The sequence below is a fragment of the Pleurodeles waltl genome, chromosome 11 (assembly GCF_031143425.1).
Source record: "Pleurodeles waltl isolate 20211129_DDA chromosome 11, aPleWal1.hap1.20221129, whole genome shotgun sequence".
NCBI classification, from domain to species: domain Eukaryota; kingdom Metazoa; phylum Chordata; class Amphibia; order Caudata; family Salamandridae; genus Pleurodeles; species Pleurodeles waltl.
This window is the reverse complement of record NC_090450.1, coordinates 922,391,916-922,413,344: the sequence shown is the minus strand read 5'-3', so window position 1 is coordinate 922,413,344 and position 21,429 is coordinate 922,391,916. Positions and strand designations below refer to the sequence as shown.

General features: G+C 47.1%; 1 protein-coding gene across 2 annotated transcripts in view; it reads right to left on the bottom strand.

Annotated features, from left to right (window-relative positions):
• KNTC1 (kinetochore associated 1) overlaps positions 1–21,429 on the bottom strand; it is a 495,394-nt gene that overhangs the window by 100,634 nt on the left and 373,331 nt on the right. For both annotated transcript variants that reach the window (XM_069214955.1, XM_069214954.1), the window contains exon 54: positions 14,048–14,166. In XM_069214955.1, coding sequence (XP_069071056.1) covers positions 14,048–14,166 — 119 coding nt within the window. The remainder of the gene's footprint in view (positions 1–14,047; positions 14,167–21,429) is intronic.

The following is a 21,429-nucleotide window of genomic DNA, read 5'->3' as shown; positions in this document are numbered from 1 at the left end:
GCCTGCTTAAGCCATCTGGCATGTTTCACCAGCAGGATGCAGGAGGCAGTCAAAACCAACAGCCCAGATGTCCTGACTTTATGCTCCGTAGGGTAGGCACGAAACCACACCTTGTTGAGAATGGCTCAGGTGAAAGAGAGCATTTGAGAAAGAGTCAGGTGTACTTCAGCATGTTGATATTGAACTCCAACTGAGGTTCGCAGTAGTCTGGAGGTGGATGACAACTGCCTGTGGCGAGCCTGCCTTCAGCAGCCAGCTGTCAAGGTAGGGGAAGACCGAGACCCCTGAGCTCCAAAGATGAGTTGCAACAGTGCCATCACTTTCGTCAACACTGAGGAGCACTGGTGAGGCAAAAAGAGCACAGCGAACAGGAAATGCTCCTGGCCCTCTGTGACCTGCAGGTAACTTACGTCGTCATTTAAGACAGGTATATGATAGTAAGCGTCCTGAAGGTCCAATTATACCATCCGTTCTCCAGTGTCTTGGACAGACAGAACCTGGGCAAGAGTGAGCATCTTGAATCTGTTGTTTCTCAGGAAGGTGTTTAGAGAGCAAAGGTCTAGAATAGGGGCAGAGACTTCCACCCTTTTTCAACACCAGACAGTAGCAGAAGTAGCAACCACGACCTACTTCTGGCGATAGCAGTCTCTTGATGGATCCTTTGGCCAAAAGAGCCCGCACCTCTTGACGTAACAAGGACAGGAGGTTCTCCACTGTATGAATGGTGGCATAGGTTGTGGTGTTTCTAGGAACTGAAGAGCGTAAGCCCACCGAATAATATGTAGCACCCACTCCTCAGAGGGGGTACTTTGCCACTCCGGTGCCAGATCCTGCCAGGTGTATCACTGAGGGCACACTAAAGAGGCTTGGAGGCACAGCAGCTGGTGGGGTGGAGGATTGGGCTGCTTGTTGACCCTGATGTCCATGAGATTTGTGGGTGCCACGACCACAGCCATAAAAAGGCTGGGAAGCTTGCTGGCCCTGTGCATGTAGCTTGTATTGTGGATGACACTGAAACCCTCTTACCGTAGCCACAAAAGACGCAAAAAGAAGAGTTTGGTTGACAGGGGGTATTGGACAAACCCAAAGATTTGGCTGTGACTCTGCAGTCTTTAAAGCACTTCAGCTCTGCTTCCACCATGTCGCCTAACAGAAGAAAGCCATTAAAGAGCATGTGCTTGAGGCTCACTCGGACATCCCCCAAAAAGCCTGCTGACAACAACCAAGTGTGCTGCCCAAGAGTCATAGTGGAGCCCATGGCTCTGCCTAGCGAGTCTGTGATATCCAACCCACATTTGATGGTGAACTTCACTGCGTCCCACTCATGAAGCATAGCTTGTTTAATTATTGCATAAGCCTCCTTCGAGACCAAGTCCAGCACCTGCGCATCCCATAACGAATGAGTTTATCTCCCCAAAAGACATGCTGTAATCACCGACCACAAGACTGGAGGAGAAAACCCTCTTTCCAAGTCTCCAACCTCTTGGACTGACTGCCTGTCTGGGAGAGTGGTAGGGAATGCACTTAGATTAACCCTGGCTGCCAAAGCTTGCACCACTAGACTCTTGGGGTGAGGTGCTCGGTGAGTAACTCTAGGGTGCCAGGTGATGGTGATGGGCAACCTGTAGGATGTTTGAGACCACTCAATAGGGTTTGGACCAAGCCCCCAGTAGAACATTTGTGAGGGCTTTGTTAAATGGGAGCAGGAGCTTTGAGCTGAAGTGCTCTAGCTGAGGCACCTCAGTTAAAAAATTAGTTTTAATTTCCACTGAAGGAAGCTGGAGATCAAGGACCTCAGCTGCCATTCTGATCACCATTGGAAAGGATGCACTCTCCTCAGTGGCCGGACCAGATAGGGAGTCTAAATCAGAGTCCGGGTGGTGTCCAGCCCGCGGGCATCTCCCAACTTTTCATACCAGTTCTCTTCATGGAAAGCCTGGTCAATATCATCAGCAGGGTCCAAAACATAATCAGTGTCAGTGTCCCCAATGTCCATTTCAGACTGTGACGTCCCAAAGGAAAAGGGCACTGTGTCCAGGACAGCAGGCTGTTATGGCATGACATGTGCCAGTCTCTATTTCCGGTGGGGCTGTTGTAGCACCATCTTGGAGACGAAGAAGATAATGGGTTTGCTATTGTTGAGTGGCTTGAGTGATGTTAGTAGCAGCGTCGATGGACTGAACTCTTGGGGAACTGCAATGGGGTTAGGAACTGGAATGGGGTTAGGGACTGGAGTCGGTACGGATCCGGGAACGGATCAAGAGGGTCCAACGTAGGTCGGGGTGGTCCCTCCAGCAGTAAACCATTTGTGACATCTCTTACCTCCATGGAGCCAAAAGGCGCACCAGAGGGAGTCAACTGCCCAAAGATATGAGGTGAATGTCCTTCAAACTCCTTAAATTGAGCAGGTGATCCTTGAAATTCAGGGAGATGCGGAGCCCGGTTCAGTGCCGGCTCCGCAGGAGTGCGGGAGCGGGAACTAGAGGCATGACAACACTCCTGCGCCCCTTCTCAGGGCTTGGAGGGGTTTGGCGAAGTTGCATGACTGTTCAATAACTTATTTGACTTATCAGAGGCCAACTTTGACTTCAAGGATGGCCAGTCGCAAGAGCAGCTGCAGGATTGGGCCCGAGGTCATCCACAAGACAGAGATCTTCCACCAGACCAGGAGCGACGGGGATGGGGAGGGGGAAGGGGTTGGGATCTTCCAATGCTGTGCCTCGAGGAGCTTCACCTTCTGTTCCTGAATTGCCTTTGGGTGCATAGACATGCAATCAGAGCAGGACTTGGAGTCGTGGCTTGACTCCAAGAACCAAAGACATAGCAAGTGGAGATCAGTCACAGACAAGGTCCGTGACATTCCAGGCAAAGTTTAAAACTTGCAGGTTTTGTTGGGCACATGTCCCTAGTACACTGGTTGAAAAAAAGCCTCCACAAAAGTCGAGAAAAAGTTAGTCAAAAACTGACCGCAATAGCTATCCAGATCTATGACTGTGAGAGCTCAAAAAAAGGAAGTGATGTCAGCATGCTGGGGTGCACCTATAGAGGCACAGCACCTGTCACATTCAGTATGGCTGATGAACAGCCATCGGTGCCACCTACCGGAGCATGAAGTACTGCTCCAAATTTTCCAGATCCAGTTGAATGCCTAGAGAATATTCTAAGGTATTGAATCAGCAGTTAAACATCTCTTTCAGAAGCAGATTTATGTCCTCAAAATAGGACTGGAGCTGGACGATACAACACCCTAACGTATTTAGACTGGGGAAGTGAGATTAGAAACAAGACAGTATTTCTTTGGAATAGAGGGATAGAAAGTGTATTTTTCAGAAATGGTTTAATGTTGGACAGTTTAATTGATGAAAGAATTAATCATACTGCGGGAACCACTGGAGAATGTCTGTTATGTAGAAGAGTGAGAGCTACTTGTAAAGTTCATGTGGGCTGGTGGTAAAAGGACGGCTCAGAGCTCCTGCTCATTGACAGGAGATCATGGCAGTCAGGTTTTGATCTGCCGAGGAAGGGTTGAAGCTGGTATGTAGGCGGAAAAAGTAAGGTTGTGAACGGTTTAGATGGAGATCCCCAACAGACTGGATGTAACCCGAGTGTAAGAAGCGGGGTTCTGGTTGCAATGCCCCCCACACTTTTTGCCTGGTTCTTAGATGCAACTGAGTGAAGCACACTGGGTTCCTGCTAACCAGATCCCCAGTGCCACTGTACCTTCCCTAAAACAAGACACCCGGCCACTAGATCCCCAAGTGACCAGACCCTTCAGCCCCCTGTAACTCCCTAGTAAATGGTACCCCTGGTCCGTAGGGCATGGGTATTGAAGAGGGGGGCTCAGTGCTGCAGCACAACTTGTGCCACTCTGTGGACCCAGCACCAACCTTATGCAGATTACCACCGCAGGCTGTGTGACAAGGTGCTTCCAAAACTTGAAACACGAAATGGCACACAGTCTGTGTGCCATGTCCCCCAACACTGCATGTAATATATGTAAGTCACCCCTCTAGCAGGCCTTACAGCCCTAAGGCAGGTTGTATTATATTACATGTACTGTATTCAGAGCCTTGGGACCAGAATATTTATCTATGAGATTCTCCCATTATGTCCATGTGCGCCCGTTGAGGTAATTAAATGCTAATCTTATTAAGGTCCCTACATTCAAATTCAAAACAAAAGGAGGTAAATAATTCACGGTCTGAGGAGCTAAGGCATGGAATTGCACGCCCGCATATCTCAGGATGATTGAATCGGAGGACAGGTTAAAAAAACAGCTGAAATCCTGGATACTCAGATTATCCAATGCACTTTGCTACTCTCTAATGAGTTGAGGTAGGGCTCTTTCTCAGCCACTAACAACGCTAATTGCTTGTACAGTGCCAGGATGCTCCCTTGGGAGTGACAGTCACACTTTATAAGTCCCCATCTTTCATTCATATGTGAGGGCATATCTGTACAAGCAGATATGCCCCTACTATGTGCCTTTGTCGATTCTCAGACATAGTAAGTGACCAGGGAAGCCATTTTAAACACATGTGCTGGACACTGGCCACTACAAGTTCCCCAGATTCATGATGGCTTCTCTGAACCCAGATATGTTTGGTATCAAACATCTCAGATGAATAAACCCTCACTGATTCCAGTGAGAGATTTATTAATAAATGCACCCAGAGGGCACCTGAAAACCTACCAGCTACTAGTCTGTTGACTGACTGGTCCTGACAAGATCAGCCACCTTAGCCACGTTTCTGGCCCCCCCCAAAGGTGAGAGGGTCAGAGCGAAAAGCCTGCACTGGACGGGTGTGTTAGCACCTCACCCAAGTAGGATGGACATTCCAGGGCGGGAAGCTTCAAAAGGCCTAGCAGCCTTTGTAATGCAACCCAGGTCTCTTCCGACGGCAAAGATGACTGAACCCCCTGTCCTGACCCCACTTTTGGAAGCAGAACAGGCGGGGAAATTAGGCAGATTAGGAGGTGTGCCCACTTCATGCCAGTCCCACCCCTAAGGTGGACGAGCTGAAGTGGACACTACTTTTTGAATTCCTCCATCTTTGTTTGGAAGGCATTAGGCCACTAGGTTTTGGGTTATGCCCACTTCCCAGCGGAAGTGGTCATAGAAAGGGTGTAGTTCACCCTGAAGGTGGTCAGCCCATTGGATACCACCTGGCACTCCCTGTAACACCCCAAAATTGAGTATTTAGGTGGCACCCCTGAACCCTAGAACTCAGACCCAGATGACCTACAAAGAAGAGGACACAGAAGAGTTGCAGCTGCAGAAGAGGAAAAGGAGAAGCAGCTGACCTGTTACCAACCACACCGGCCTGCCTTTTGACCTCAACGGATGCTGCCTAAAAAGACGACTCGTCCTGCAGCTGAGCCTTCAGAAACCCAGAAGGACTGCCTCCCTTCGATAAGGAATAAATAATCCTGTGAGCAGCGGACCAGCTCTGCAACAAAGATTCAAGAAAGAACTTTGTATGACACCAGAAGTAACCACTGCACTTGACGTCCACGACCCAAGATGAAGCCAACAAAAGGTGCCAGAAAGGTTCTCCAGCTGTCCAGAGTCTGAGTCCCTTGTGGTCTCACCCATCTTGGACTCACCCAAGTCGCCTGCAGCCTCTGCCCCCTCTCCCGTGGCCTTGTGGTGAGAGACAACCAGACACCTTTAACAGCTACTGCACCCGTCCCCCACCACCTGATCTGAGGTGAGTCACAGGTGCCAACAATGTCCCCCAGCTCTCCTGAGCTCGAGTCCACCCAGGTTGCACCCCGGCTGGACTCCATGACGACACCTGCAGCCTCAACACACAGGACCCCTTGACTGCGAGTGCTCTCAGACGAAGAAACCCAACACCTAAGGACACACCTGCATCCGTCACCCTGGCCCCTGGAGAAAAGGAGCAAAGGTATACCTACATCCCCGAGCACACCACGGTTGTGACCTACCTGCTTGTTGTCCCAGACTGGCTTCTTAGCCAGAGCCTGCCGCCTGTTTTCAAGAGTACCAATTCCCTTTGAAAACCACTGGACACCCGATGCCTTACTGCACCCCTGCACTCAGCTGTCCAAGTGCTGCCCTGAGTGATCTGCGGGTGTGGTTCTGATCAATGCCCAAAACTTACCTTAACTCTCAGAGATTGGCGGGGCGTGGCCGGCGGCTGATGGAGCCTCACGCCTAGAAAGGAGCTCCAGGGAGGCAAACGGGGCCCGGCTCGCTTCAAACCCTTGTTAACCACCTTAAGCTGACTCCAGTGGATCGGGAACGTGTCGGAATGCGCTGAGACAACAGGAGAGATGTTTCCATCCAGAAACAACCTCAGGACACTACTTAATTTCAGACATTTTCATCCACGGCCAAGTGAGCCCCTCGGAGTCCCGCCTCGGAACACCAAGGAGACGGGGCATCCGCGACGAGAACCAGGTGACCCCCGCTAACCGGGGGGCCCCAAAGTGGAGGCAATTTATCAACGGTACCCTGGATGAGCCGGTGAGAGGGGGGGGGGGGGCGCGAGGGGCCTGAAACCTTCGCCCAGCTGCAGCCTGGAGACTGCGCCCGCCAGACCGGGACCCCTGAATTCCCCCCAAAAAACGGCGGGTGGAAAAAAGAAAACTTGAGGAGGAGCACGGGGACCTCTGCCAATACCAACGCGGAGGCGCTTCCCCTGCTATAAACTGACACTGAGCGACCCGGCTGTTCTCCGGGGGCCACTGAGCAAAACAAATAACACCGGACTACATGGTCGCATGCCTCCCCCCCCCACCACCACCAGACACAAGCAATGAAACCCCCACCATCAAATTTGAAGCCCAGAGAGTGGGGGAATAAGAGTCAGGGGTCAAATACTTGCAACTCATAGGTGCTGGAAAATATATGAGAAGACTGGGTGCTAAAGGCCTTCCCCTCAACAGCAGCGATTCGAACTGCGACGCAGAGCGTAGTCGCCCGCGCTGAAGTCCCCCCTAACTGTCTCAAGACGAGTTGCTGAGCACAAAAATGATCACAGGCCTCACCGCAGGATAACCCGGAGGACCCCCCGTAACAATACAGGTCTAGGACGGGAACGGAAAGCATCAGCGAAACACATCCTGGGCAAGCCCAGTTGAACAGTATCATTCTGACTTGAAATCCCTGAGGTCGGGGGGAGTGTGGGATCCACACATTCCCCCCTTGCATAAACTAAACAGTCAGCTAATTACCCCGTTCCGCCCACCCCCTGAAAGAAAATAGTGGGTCTTAATAACACTGTGGGCCCCGCCCCCTGAAAGTGCAACGCAAAATAAGGGACCGCCCATCGGCGCAGTAGATACTTCTTCTCACCTAATTAATCAATAATTCTAAAAATGGGGAAGACCAAGAGGCGCGAAGGGCAGAGCCAAGACGAGGCTACAACCACTAAACCCACTAGTCACCCCACAAAATTAACATCTCCAGATGACAAGTCGCAACAAGAAACAACCCTGGATACGGTCCTCTTGGCCATCAGAGACTCCCAGGAAGCATTAGAGAAGAAAATAGATAACTTAGCAATGGACCTTACATCACTGCGAGAAGATCACCGCAAGTTAAAGGAAAGGGTGGGAGCAAATGAAAAAACTCTTGCAGCAACAACCCTAACACAAAACACAACTACCACAGAGCTCACGGATCTCTCCTTACGTATTAAATCCCTGGAATCCAGAGCGGAGGACGCTGAAAACCACGCACGTAGGAGTAACCTTCGTTTGGTTGGGATACCAGAGAGAACAGAGTCATCAGCAGATACCATGGAGGCTTTTCTGGAAAAACCAAAATCAAAACCACAATACCCGAGGAGGGCCTTTCAGCGTTCTTCGCAATAGAAAGAGCCCATAGGGTCCCCAACAGAATGCCTCCACCTGGAGCCAGACCTCGACCAATTGTTGCAAAATTGTTGCACTACAGAGACAGAGACTACATCCTCTCGCAAACACGCCAACTAGGTGAGATAACATGCATAACCAAAGAATTATGATCTTCCCAGATTTCTCCAGAGAAACACAAGCACAAAGGGCCTCTTTCAATGACTATAAGAGAGCACTACGAGAGTGCGGTATAAAATATGCAATGCTCTTCCCGGCTAAGCTCCGTGTGGAACACGATGGCAAAACACACTTCTTTCTATCACCGCAGCTAGTACGGGAATGGATAGAAACCTTAAACATAAATAACCTGCCTCCTCCTCCTAGAACCCCACGCAATCCCAGCAAGAAACGCAGCAGATCCGCCAGCCGAACCCTGGAAGTAGCCCCACCAAGACACCAATCACTTCGGGAGATGAGGAATGCGGTAGAAACGGCAGCAGCCCTAAGTGAAGGAACCAGCCCTCGTCCTCGGACCCCGGACCATGTCTCCGATCTCGACTCTGACTGTGGGGGCTCATCGACATTCTCGCGGGACACTATCACAAGCCTGCCCAAAATAACGCCAGGCACCGCAGAGGAGATGATCTAATCGCTGTCTACGAGGACCAAGTTTTATGTGATTGCCAACATGGTCCTAATTAGCACAACCAGGATAATAAGCAAATATCCCCTCAAACCAACCGATAGTTTAGGCCTCTTGGGTACACGCTAATGGAAGCAACACATTGCACAGCCGGGCCCCGGGAGCAGCTCCCCGCGGGGGCTCTCGACCGCCGACACATCTCCCACCTATAGGACCCTAATTTAAGAATGTTTATGGATTGGACGGGAAATGTTCTGGTCACCGGTCCTGGGGAGTGGGAGTTGGGTATTACATTTGTTTACATAGTTAGAGGGTTTCAAAAGGCACTAACCTCCAATGAATCAAACAATTCTCGTCCTAGATCCTCAATCAGTATTCCTAACAGAAAACTTAGCTATAGGTCTACTCTCACCCACACTCACAAAACTAAAACCCACAGATCATGGCAGCAATCTACAAAATGATAACATGGAACGTCAGAGGCTTAAATAATATGTCCAAACGGTATAAAGTATACAACTACCTCAAGCGCAGAGGGACACACATAGCCCTATTACAGGAAACACATCTGTAAAGAACAGGAAGTCACCGCACTAAAAAAAAAGATGGAGAGGCCAAATATTTGCCACTACTTACTCGGCATTTGCCAGGGGAGTGTTAATATGGATCCGACCCGGGGTTCCCTTCCAGGCACAACAAACAACCATAGACAAAGAAGGTAGATACGTAGTGGTCAAGTGCAGATTAGACGGGAAGGTGGTGACAATTGGCAGTTTATACGCACCGAACCTAGATAAAAAAAAATTATTTGATAAACTATCGCAAGAATTAGGTCAGAGCCTCACAGACCTGAAAATCCTCGGCGGGGACTATAACTGTATAGCCAACATACACCTAGATAGGTCACATCCGCCCTTACCGCACTTCCAAACTACAAAAAGCGCCAATTCTTTTACAAAATGGCAACAACATTGGCAATTAAGAGACAGCTTAACCCACTCTGTAGGGACTACTCCTATCATTCTATAACACATGGCCTATACGTTAAGCTAGACACCTTCCTAATATCCCACAAACTGTAACAGGTAGTAATAGCAGCCAAATATTTAAGCCGTACGATATGAGATTATAACCCCCTGATGGTATCGCTGGCATGGAGGGGGGAAAAACCGTCGATCCCCACTTGGCGTCTGAGGACAGAAACACTTGAAGACGAAGCATTCAAATACGCTCTACATAAAAACATTGAGGAATTCTTCACTATAAATACAGACACAGCCACTTCCAGAGCCCTTGAATGGGAAACCTTCAAAATAGTTACCAGGGGCAAATGTATTGGCAAGAGTATAGGAGCCCGAAATTCAATTGAGAATGAACTAAAAAAACTTGAAGACTCCCTCAGAGAAGTAGAGCGTAAGATCCCAACTCACCCTGAATTGACCCCCCTCATGACTGAAACCACAACTAAAATTACTGAGGCAAACACTAGATTGTCTCGCTTTGACTATAAGCAGTATGTAAACCAACAACATGCAGAAGGCGACAAAGCAGGCAACCCTGTTAGAATGGCTAGCTAAGCCCCCCCAAACAGCAAACCACCATAGCTGAGATCGAGACACAAGGGGGCTACAGAGTACATGGTCAAAGGGAGATGAATATGAGATTCCTAGAATACTACTCAATTCTTTATGCCACACCTAAGGACACTATTAGCAACACTCAGGTCCAGGAGCGGAGGAGTGCCTGTCTCTAGCTACCCCAATAACAATAGCGGAAATTAAAACAGCGATACAGGGCATGGCAAGGGGGAAGTCCCGGGAACGGATGGACTCCCAATGGAGTTCTATTTACTATTCCAGGATCTATTAGCTCAGAGACTTTGCGCAATATACACCGAAGCATGGCGCAACAACAAACTGCCTCAATCAACCAATGAGACTATAATGATTCCCCTACTTAAGCCCGATAAACCTCACTCAGACGTTCGTTCTTACTGCCTATTATCTATGTTGAATCTAGATTATAAAATACTAAGTAGGATACTGGCAAACTGACTTTTACCCCACATGACATCACTGATACATCAAGACCAATCATGATTTATCCCGCAACGCAGTACAGCACAAAACATCAGGCGCTTAGTGTCAATACTGCATGCCTTACCCTCAACAATGCCTCAAGCAGCGATAATCTCCGTAGATATAGAAAAAGCCTTCGATAGCTTAAGGTGGGACTACTTAGAACAGGTCATGCTAAAACTTGGACTAGGAGAGGGATTTACACGCTGGACAAAACTACTGTATACCAACCCCACCGCAAGAGTACGTACAGGCAACGCCATTTCCGACTCCTTCCCTATAGGTAGAGGAACCAGACAGGGCTGTCCACTTTCTCCCCTCCTGTTTGCTATAGCAGTAGAGCCCCTTGCACAAACAGCAAGATCCAAGAAGTGCTTTGAGGGTATTTTAATCAATAACTGGACACACCACATAGCTTTATACGCAGATGATATGCTATTATTCTTCAAAAACATGGATATAGATTTATCCGGTGCAATAAACATGCTTGAAATTTCGGTATGGCCTCCGGTCTCCGAATCAACTGGAGAAAGTCCTCCATCTTTCCACTAACTAAGGACACTTCAGAACCTGCAGATACCAAGGGCTTACCCTGGTCCCCGAACACTTTCAAATACCTAGGGGTCAACATATACCACACAGCAGAGGATCTATTAGAGGGAACTGTACAGAGGGCAATTAGAGGAATCAAAGCCAATATGCTCTTCTGGAGCACATTGCCATGGACTGTATTTGGGAGAGTTGCCCTGCTCAAAATGATAGTGGAAAGTAGTACAGTAACCTGGGTAATACTATCTCGTTAATAATCCAGAAAAGAGTGTTCAAAAACATAGACTCCCTAATTGTGAATTTCATATGGGGCCCGAATAGGCACAGAATCGCCCTTAACACCCTCAGACGGCCCACTGCGGAGGGTGGATTGGCCGTACCGGACTTGAAAATCTACTACTGGGCGGGGCAACTACAATGGCTGGCTAAATTAGTCAGCGACCCCCCAGGCACAAAGGATTTACGAATCCCCCTTAACTGTCCTCTCGAAAAAATTGTATATATAATACTGAACCCCAAAAAATCTAAACAACCGCTCCCGCTGGAATGGGAAACATCAAGACATTGCTGGGAACAATTTCTGAGACGCTCCCGTACAAACTCCCCATACTCTCCTGAACTCCCCCTGGTAGCCTTAAATCCCACCCTGAAGGGATACATCGCAACACACACTAATAAACTGATAGCACACAACATCATGAAAGTGGGGGATTTGTACAGTAATGGTAAGCTATGTTCCTACGCAGAGCTCCAGGAGCAGTTTAATCTCCCCTCCGGCCTGTTCCTTACTCACAATGCCTTAATTAACACCATCCAAAAACTATGGGGAACATAATCTAGTGAGCCAAACACACATGAAGGATGTCAGTTCCTCTGTTCAATGGGAGACCAGAAGGGGGCAGTCTCTGGAATATACAGATCCCTACAGAGCAGTACCTGTGCGCCAATGAATAAACTTAGAACCAAATGGCAGACAGACCTAGACATTATACTAGAGGACACTCAATGGGCTAGAATCACCTTTCACATCTACTCAGTATCTTGGAATGCAAGGTTCAAACTGATAAACTTTTATATCTACCATCGGGCATACCTTACCCCACAATTGATATCCAAATTCTACAACACGAATAACTCTAATTGCCCCCGTTGTGAAGAACCTAAAGCAGACCTGGTACATGTGCTATTGAATTGCCCGAGAATTATCTCATACTGGTCAGAAGTGTTCAGGAAAATATCCTCCAGCACAGATAACGCTCTACCGTCTACCCCAGTGGTGGCAATACTGGGGGACTTTCCTCGCCCTTCAGCTAAAATAATAACCAATAGATTCACAGACTTGGCACTAATACTAGTAAGGAGAGAAATAATGTCGCACTGGAAGGACCCGAGAGGCCCTTCCACAAGGTGGCAAATTGCGCTAGAGAAATCGGCTGGAACTGAAGGATTGGTGCTGTTAAAAGAAGCCCTACAGGGGCAAAGGCCTAGAGACGATGCTATACATTGGGACTCCCTGCTGGAAAATTTAAAGTCTATGGATGCGCCCACATCAGAGGATAATACCTCTGACAATGAACCAGAAACTGAGTAGACCGCCACAATTGCAGCGCAAAAACACCATGGAACACTGACATAGCCCCGTACAGTAGAGAATTGTTGTAATAAGAGTATTTGAAAATGGACTGAGTGCACGAGGAGGGGAGGAGGGTAAGTTCTTATGGTTGGGTCTACTTAGTAAATTGTATCATTACATGCTATAACCCCTTGTTAAAAGCAATAAAAAAAGATTGGCCTCGTAAGTTGTTTTTAACTGCGTATTCGCTGAACATGGTTTTCCTCCATAGGCTAACATTTAAGAACTCCGAAAATTGCACTGTGTTGATTTTTCGAATCACAAAGGATTTATGCTTGAAAACGTACTTACCTTATCACGTAGTTCTTGGGTTTAAAGTATACATAAAAAGAAACCCTATTTTTATAAATGGGCCTCGGATTTATTCTTCGAGTGTGTGTCTCATTTATTGCCTCTGAGTACAATAAATGCTTGGTACTACTCTCTGATAAGCCTAACTGCTCTCCCACACAACCACAAAATAGAGCATTAGTCCTATCTACTTTTGCCTCTGAAAGTCAAATGGGGATCCACTGGACTCTCTTCACAGTGTACTTCATTTTAGAAAACCATACAGATAGCAAGCTTCCTACATTGAGGATTTCTTTTACTAATAGGATGAATTTTTGGAAATGAGTATGGTGGTTGTGGCTGTTGACAGTGTGGGAAATTTGCTCATGACTATCACCTCTACTGTCCACAGTCAAGGCCTCCTTTGCTCTGGGCATCTCGCCAGAAGCTCCCAAGAAATGCCAGAGCCTCATATTCCCAAAGAACCTCATAATAGACCCTGATTACATCGCCAGCTAGTGGCACATCTCTCACCTACCCTTAATCATCAAAACAATTGAAAAAATTGTCTACGCACTCCAAGATACTGCAGACAAAGCAATGCAAAAAGAAAATAAAAGTGACATTTGTTTTTCATTTATTTCCACAAGATTTGAAATTATACCCCCCTCCCCCAATCCATCACGACCACCCAACAGTTCTCCAATTTTGTAAAGAATATAAGACATGCCTCTTTAAAGACCACTATATCACGACAAAGTAATAGTCCACCTCCACTCTCAGAGCACAACTTCCCTTCCAAACACTCATTGATGGAATCCTTGCCTTTGACCCTGGTAGCGCGCTCCGTTGCCTTTTGTCTAGGTTTGTGTTATACAAATACCATACAGACATAGTTACAGAGGACAACCAACAGCTCAACCAACAATTTTTACAGGGTAGCAAAACTCACCTGATTCTAGAACCAAATTACAAAAGATGATTAAGAGTTTCAGTTCTACCCATGAGGCATCATAAACCCCTCTCCACTTTCTGCAGAGTACTCACTTTATTTCTTCAACAGGTTTTTTAATAAGTGAAACTATTGTGCTTGTGTCTGCCAAGCGAATGAGGCACTGGAGGGCCCGGCTTCTGTGTGCAAAGGTCAACTGGTTCACGCCAATTGGCTATAATTGGGAGGGAAAATGTAAAATAAAAAGGCTGTTGGTATATTCACATGGTAAATATACATTTAACATGCTATTCTTAAAATGCTGTGAGTAACAAATTAAAAACATATTACCACTTGTCAAAAAAGCTATGTTTACTTCTATGTCCTCTTCCTAAATTGCTCATTTTAAGAAGTATCTCCAGGCACCCTACTAGTTCAGTTTCTTTTTTCCAAAATATGTAATTGCCCACACCACCGAGTCAATGATGTAGGACACCAAGTAAACAGCAAAAACAAAATAAAACATGCTCATATAATACTATTTTCAACAAGAAGGTGTAGGTAACTATGGGAAAACAGATTACTCATCAGAGAAAGGACTATTGGTGGATGTGCTACTATTTCTTCTGATTGACACTACTTTCTCGAGGTTCTTTGTCTGAGGAAAGACTGCATAGCAGTAACCAGTGAAGTGGGCCTGGGAATCCTGAACATCACAGAAGAATTTGCTGAAGATCAGCCCAACCAAACCATGCTCTGGCCCTTGCCTCAGAGCACATCAAGCTGTGCCTTGCGAAAGTATGCATTTAAGGCCTGGATGCTGCACATCAAATGGAAACAATAGGTACATCTGTCAAAACAGCTGCAAAACAACTGCATCTCTAGAAGAATGAGCTCCAATTCCTATGGCAGCAGCTTCTTCATTAGCGGCTTGATGTACCGAATGACCCAGTAGGAAATAGTTTCTATATTTACTGTCTGTTTTACTCGTAACCCCTGACTGAGCTGAATATTTATGGTATTCACACATAAAAGCTGGGGTTGCCTTGGATGGTGCTATGTTTCTTTTCCTTTGATGAATGTGGTGGGGGAATATAGACTAGAACATGAACTATCGGGTTAAGTTTAAACTTTAAATCACAGTCTGCATAAAGGACTGCTTCACACTTGGCATTACTGTGCCCTGTGAAAATGTAAGATAGGGCACACCAAAGCAGAGATGATGAGAAATATCTTTTTGATGGTCAGCAGCCAAAGAGAGCAGGCGTGCATTACTTCAAAGGGTGCACAAATTAGGTGTGTGAGAAATAAACTAAGGTCCCACTGTGGCATCACTAAAGGTGTTGGCAGCAACATGTGGATCAGCCCTTTAAAAAAACGTAGGTGGTTGAACAGGACAAAAGATAACCCTTAACTGTTGCCATAGCAAGGTCCTTCTCTGCTAGAGAAACACAAAACATCAGCATGTTAACAACTTAGCCTGTAAGGATTGAATGTCGCAGGAGGAACACCAGACAACAAACTGCCAACATCTAGAATAAATTGTTTTGGTGGTGGGATGCCTGGCTGCCAGGATTACATCAACTACTTCGGGAGCAAGGCCAAAAACCATCAACTGTCACCATTCAATCGCCACACGTGCAGGCAGGCTTTACAGACTAGGTTGCTAGACTGGTCTCTACTGTTGAAACAGGAGGTGCTATTGAAGAGGCAGCCAGATTGGAGGACATTTTCTCATTGCCAGCAATTCCGGGTACCACACTCTTTTTGCCTAGTCCTGGACCACCAAGATGACTTGGGCTCAGTATCTTTTTCAGTACCCTGGGCAGGACAGGTAGGATTAGAATGGCATAAAAAAGTCCCAAACCTGCATTCAGACGAAATGTGTTTCAGAGGGAGAACCACCTTTGGAACTCCAATGTGCAAAATAATGCACAATGTGCTTTCTCTAAGGTGGTGAATAGATAGATCCAGTGTTCTCTGCATTGTTAGAAGATGTCCTATGCCACCTCAGAGAGTAAATTCCATTTATGACCCGCTAGCCAATGGCAACCACGTTAGTCCACCCTAGTACAAGGATCCAGCAAGGCGATGGGTGATCACGGAGATGCCCTGAACATTTCAGCCACCTCCAGAAGTGTAACGCCTCTAAACACAGGACCCATGAAAGAACACTGCCTTGTTGCTATATAGCCATTGTGCTGTCTGTAAGAATCTGTACTCGTTCCCCCTTGAAGGCTGGGAGGAACGCCTTTAGTGCCAAGCAAATCACTTGCAAATCCAGCAGGGCGATGTAGAAACGGGTCTCTGCAAAGACCAGAATCCTCTGATTTCTACCTCTCCTAGGCGACCACACAGCCAAGCAATGATGTATCTGTCACTACTGTTAGCTGTAGATGGGGCAGGAAGAAGGGGGTGTCACCGGTCCAATTACAGCCAAGCACCACCACTGAAGGTGTTTTGCAATCTCCTTCGACACCTGGATGGACACTGAAAGGTATTGTTGGTGCTGTGCCCACTGAGACCTGAGACTTCAGATCTACTGCAGAGCCCTCATGTTCCATCTGGCATGGTCCACAAGTGGGATGGATGTGGCCAAGATGCCACGAAGCCTCAGACCCGGTCTCACCGAGACCAAGGTCAAAGGCTGAAACATCAGGATCATAGTCGGAATTTCCTGGGCCCACTGAAGTAGACAGAAGACTCGGAAGAGCACTGTGTCCAAGATGGCTCCAATAAAGGGAAGACGCTGTGAAGGAATCAGGTGTGATTTCAGCACGTTGAGAATCTTGAACTTGTCCTTCAAGAGGAACAAGTTCAGAGGGCAAAGACCACTGTCATTTTTCAGCACCAAGAAATAACAGGAGTAAAGGTCAGTCCAAATCTCTGATGCCAATACCTTCATGTAAGGAAATGCCTCTTTTTATATGGTCATCCCCAAAGTTTTGGGTTGATCCTGCTGGTTTTCCCACTCACAGTGCACTGAGGTCTTCTAACAGTCCTCGGTACCACTGCACTGAACTTAAAATGTGTATGTTGTGATTGGCTTATACCCAATTGGTATAAGCTAACTTATCTGTAAGTCCCTACTATATGGTCTCAGGGGGCTGTAAGTTAGAGGGTCATCCCAGAGGCTGCAGCACTGTTTGTGCCAAACTGGGTGTGACAAAGGGAGAACATGTCTTCCAGTCTGTCACTGCAGCCTGGTAGAGCAGTGTTCACTGCTGACTCGGCTTTGCCATTTAAACCATAGCAAAGCCCAAAACCTCCCTTTTAATATGAGTAAGTCACCTCTAAAGCAGACCAGCTGAACACTAAGGCAGGCTGCATCATATTTTCTAGGCAGATCATGTATTTTTATGTAATCTGGCAGTTATAACCTGAAATTGCTGTTTTTACTTGAACCCACACTAACCCCTCATCTATGCTAACAACTTCTGAATTGGGAGACCAAAGTCGATACTTCAAGGTCTCAAACAACTTCTTAAATTAAGCCCGACTTGATGCCCAAGTCAAAATTAACGCTTTTGAAAAGTTGGCACTTTGTTACCCACAGTCTCCTGTGCCTGTTTAAGGTTGCATTGGGGGCTGTCCACAAGATGCCTTTCTGCCCTCCCTGGGAGACATGCTGACAACTCCCAGTAAAGGACTCAATAGATGCTTGTGCGGGGAGAGGAGTTCTCTCCCTGGCAAGTCTGCCACATGGGGCTTGGCTCAAAAGGCAAGCATCAAAGGGGAAGCTGCCTTCAAAGTGGAAATGACAAACACTTAGGGGAGGGGCTGCTATTTTGCTTAGGCAGACAGGCCAGCACTTTGGGGAACAACCTTTTTAAAACAGTTTTGTTAGGGTAGCCACGCTTCTTGCTTGGGCTATGGAACTCTGCAGGCCGAGAGAGGGATAGTGCCATGTTGGAAGTGGACAGAACGGAGCCTTCTAGGATACCTCGATGTCATGTTTCACAGGAAGCAGTCATCAGGATGGAAACTGGAAACCCATTGGCTAGTAACCGTGACCTCGCTGAGGGCATTTTATGGCATAAAATGGGCACCCAGAACTCAGATTTTGTTGGGCTGGAGAAGAAAAACAAAGGAGAACTGCCTTACTGCACCAAGGACCAGGCGAAGGAAAGACTGCACCTGTTGCAACTTGGGCTAAATATTGAAAGCCCTGAGCCTGCTGTGTCCTGCTTCTGGAGAAATTGTTCCTGAGCCCCAGCCAGAAGAAGAAACTGCAAAGATCTGTTGGCTGACTTCCTGTTCATAGCACAGTGCCACAAAAGCAGAGATAGCCTGGCTGGCGAGTTGGGAGCCAAAGACTCCGGGTCATCGTTCCTCACCCCCATGTAGTCTAAAAGTCAAGACCCGATTCTCAATAGTTGAACCTGAGTCTGCTGGACCAAGGAAAATTGTCAGAGTGCAGTTTAGTCACATAGAAGGCAAATTACCACCAAACGAAGGAAACTGCTGCACCAGGCGACTGGACTTCTGCTAAGTTCAAGAAGACTTCGAGGGACGTCTATCTTTGTGACCAGGATCGCCTCCCCAAGCCTGTGGACTGAGCAGTAGCCCCCAGAATGCCCCTATCAACCGCACAGCACCTTCAGCATACTTGAGCATCATCAGCATCCTGTATCCCTTACATCAAGACCACTCCCATAGACGTCAAAGCAAGGGATCACTGGCACTGAAACTGAACTGGAGTCTGGTTTTCTTGCTGAGGTAACTGTTTCTTCAGAACATGCTTGTCCAACCCGTGGTAACCCAAAGTAAGTCTAAGTAACCGTAAACCAACTTGCTAAAGTTTTCATTCAAAATGTTTCTAAGTGTCAAATTCGTTGAATCTTCCAATGCTTATTCATGTTTGAGTGAAAAGTTGTGATTTACTATACACCTTGTAAAATCTGTATCTCCGGAACTCTTTGGTTGATCTTTTTCGTTTAGGTGTCTACAGTTTCAGGAAAATTGAATAAATTTTCATACATTGGTGTCTGATTTCTTGTGCCTTTTTCTCGTTCCTTAAATTTGTTTGGTGCGTTTAAGAGCCTTACACTTGCTTCTTGATGTAAGCCTGACTGCTTAGAGCCAGAGCTACCTAGCTAAGATTTAACAAATGAAACCAGATGGTTCCTAAAGGGGTTCGTGAGTGTATTACACAGTGAGGTCACACAACCACAACATATAATACACCCCATTTCCTCACACCTCCCTGTTGCTCTGTTGGTCAATAGAGCTTGGACTTCTCCTCAGAGTATGGACAAGTGGTCCTTTGAGAAGTGTTGTGGTGTGGGTGGCATATTAGGGGTATGTGACTGGAAGGGTAAGGAGTAACCATGTTTTACAATTTGGAGCACCCATAGGTCCAAGGCTGATGGTCCTCCACTCATGGAGGTGAAAGTTAATGCGACCTCACACCGGGCAAGCGTTAGCAACAGAGGTTGACTAAAAAGTGGTTTTGCTGGAGTGGGTTGAGGTTGGCTAGATCACTGCCCCTGTGAGCCTGGATGCAGTCTACCTACTCAATTGCCTCTACATCAAATGTTCTGTGAGGCCTGTTGTAGCAGAGGCATAATCGAGCATTGCCTCTGGTGGAATCCCCTGCCTAAGCCTTGAAAGGGGTGAAATTGCTGGGGGAGGTGCTGAACAGGAAGAGCACATCATTGAGAGCATGCTATGGCCTTACTCTCCAAAAAACTTCCTAAGGCAGAGTCCGCCTTTGCTCCAAAAAGGCAAAAACCATGTAAGGGCATGTCTAATAGGGATTGTTGGACATCACTGGAAAAGACCATGGAGCAAATTCATGCATGGTGTCGAAGAATTACCCTAGTTCTAACTGCTGTATACAGACCGTTGATAGTATTCAGGCCTGAGCAAATGGAGTGCTTCACTGCAACTTGGCTGTCTAGGATAAGCCCTGTAGTGTAAGCCACATATCATCAAGGACAGATGGCAAAATGTCCACCTCTCTGTTCCACAACGCATGCAAGTATATACCCAGAAGGTAGTTGGTATTATCAGATATAAAGGCAAGGCTGGCAGATGAAGACATCGGGTTGATTGATGTCTCCATGTGTTTTGACGGGCAGGGTGGTCAGCAATGCTTTGGGGTTGAAAGTGGACACTTGCACCACCAGGCTCTCTAGATTGTATAGAGGAAATTGGGATTTCCAGGGGCAGGCCTATGCCGCCTTGCCACCTGTCTGTTAACTGGAGGGCAAGATCCTGGCTTTGCTCAGGTGCCCACTAGTATATCAGTGAGTGCTTCGTTACAAGGCAGAAGAGGTTCCTGGCTTGCTTGTCCTGAATTAAGGACCTCAGTGAAGACATAAGTCTTTAATCCCTTCATGGACAAGTTGAGATCTAGCACCTCTGCTGCCCTCCTCATCACTGTTGTGAAGACAGTGGACTCACTGTACCATAACCAGTTTAGGTGAGGATAAGCCAGTGTCTGGGGAGGTATCCAGGCCACTGGCATCTTTAAAGTGTTAAAACAGGTTCTCACCATCAAATGGAACGTCTTTTCAGCATCTTCATCTTGTAGCTTTGAGGTTTCAAGGTCTGAATACAAGATAAAATATGAATGGAGTTGACCTTCAGAGTGCAATAAAACTATTGGATCAGTTTCAGGCATCAGTGACGTCAATGCTGATATCGAGGCCCAGGGTGGCAGAGTCGGACGACACAACAGTGGTGAGAACAGTGGAGCCCAGCACGGAAAAGGGACTGACCGTGAAGCTAAGTGGAGCAGCGTAGTCAGCATCAGAGACTAATCTGCCAGAAGTAACCCCAACTGGAGGCTGCCTCGGATCCTTGGTGGCTGAAAGTGTATCAGAGAGACCCAGAGGAGTACCAGATAATTTCTCTAGGCTCATTTTAAAGTTTTTGGGAGTTGTTGCGACATAGCTAATGGCCTATGGAAGTCGAGCACATCTAGAGTTTGATCGGAACTGGTTCCAAAATTGAGGAAAAACTCCACAACCTAGCAGTATTCGAGGTATTGCACAACTACGAATGCGGAGAGTGACGGGGCAATGGGAGTTACATTTAGACCTCTTATATTTCTAGGGCTTCTTCAACTTACCTGAACTAAGTGATTTTGATGATGAGCGTTCATAATATCAGCCTCAGGAACACATTTGCACTCTTGACTTTGACCAAGACTGTGTCTTCTTTGTCGTCCTTCGGAGTTCCACAACAGCAAATTTGGCTTCCTGGTCGCAAATGGTTATTTTTGTGCAGCAGTGACATGATGCCGAACGGTGCTTGGAGCCAAAACACCAGAGACGGACATCCTGGATGTCCATCACCAACATCTGGTGATGGCAGTCCTTACACGGGTTAAACTCAGGGTTTTCAGTGGGGACATGTTTCTTGCAAACTGGTAAAGTTTGATGGAAGAATTTCTGTAGAATCGACAGAGGAACTCCAGATCTACATCAGAAGTCAAGGAAAGGAAGGAACATAAGCAAGCAAAGGTGGTACAGATATAGTGGCCCCATCA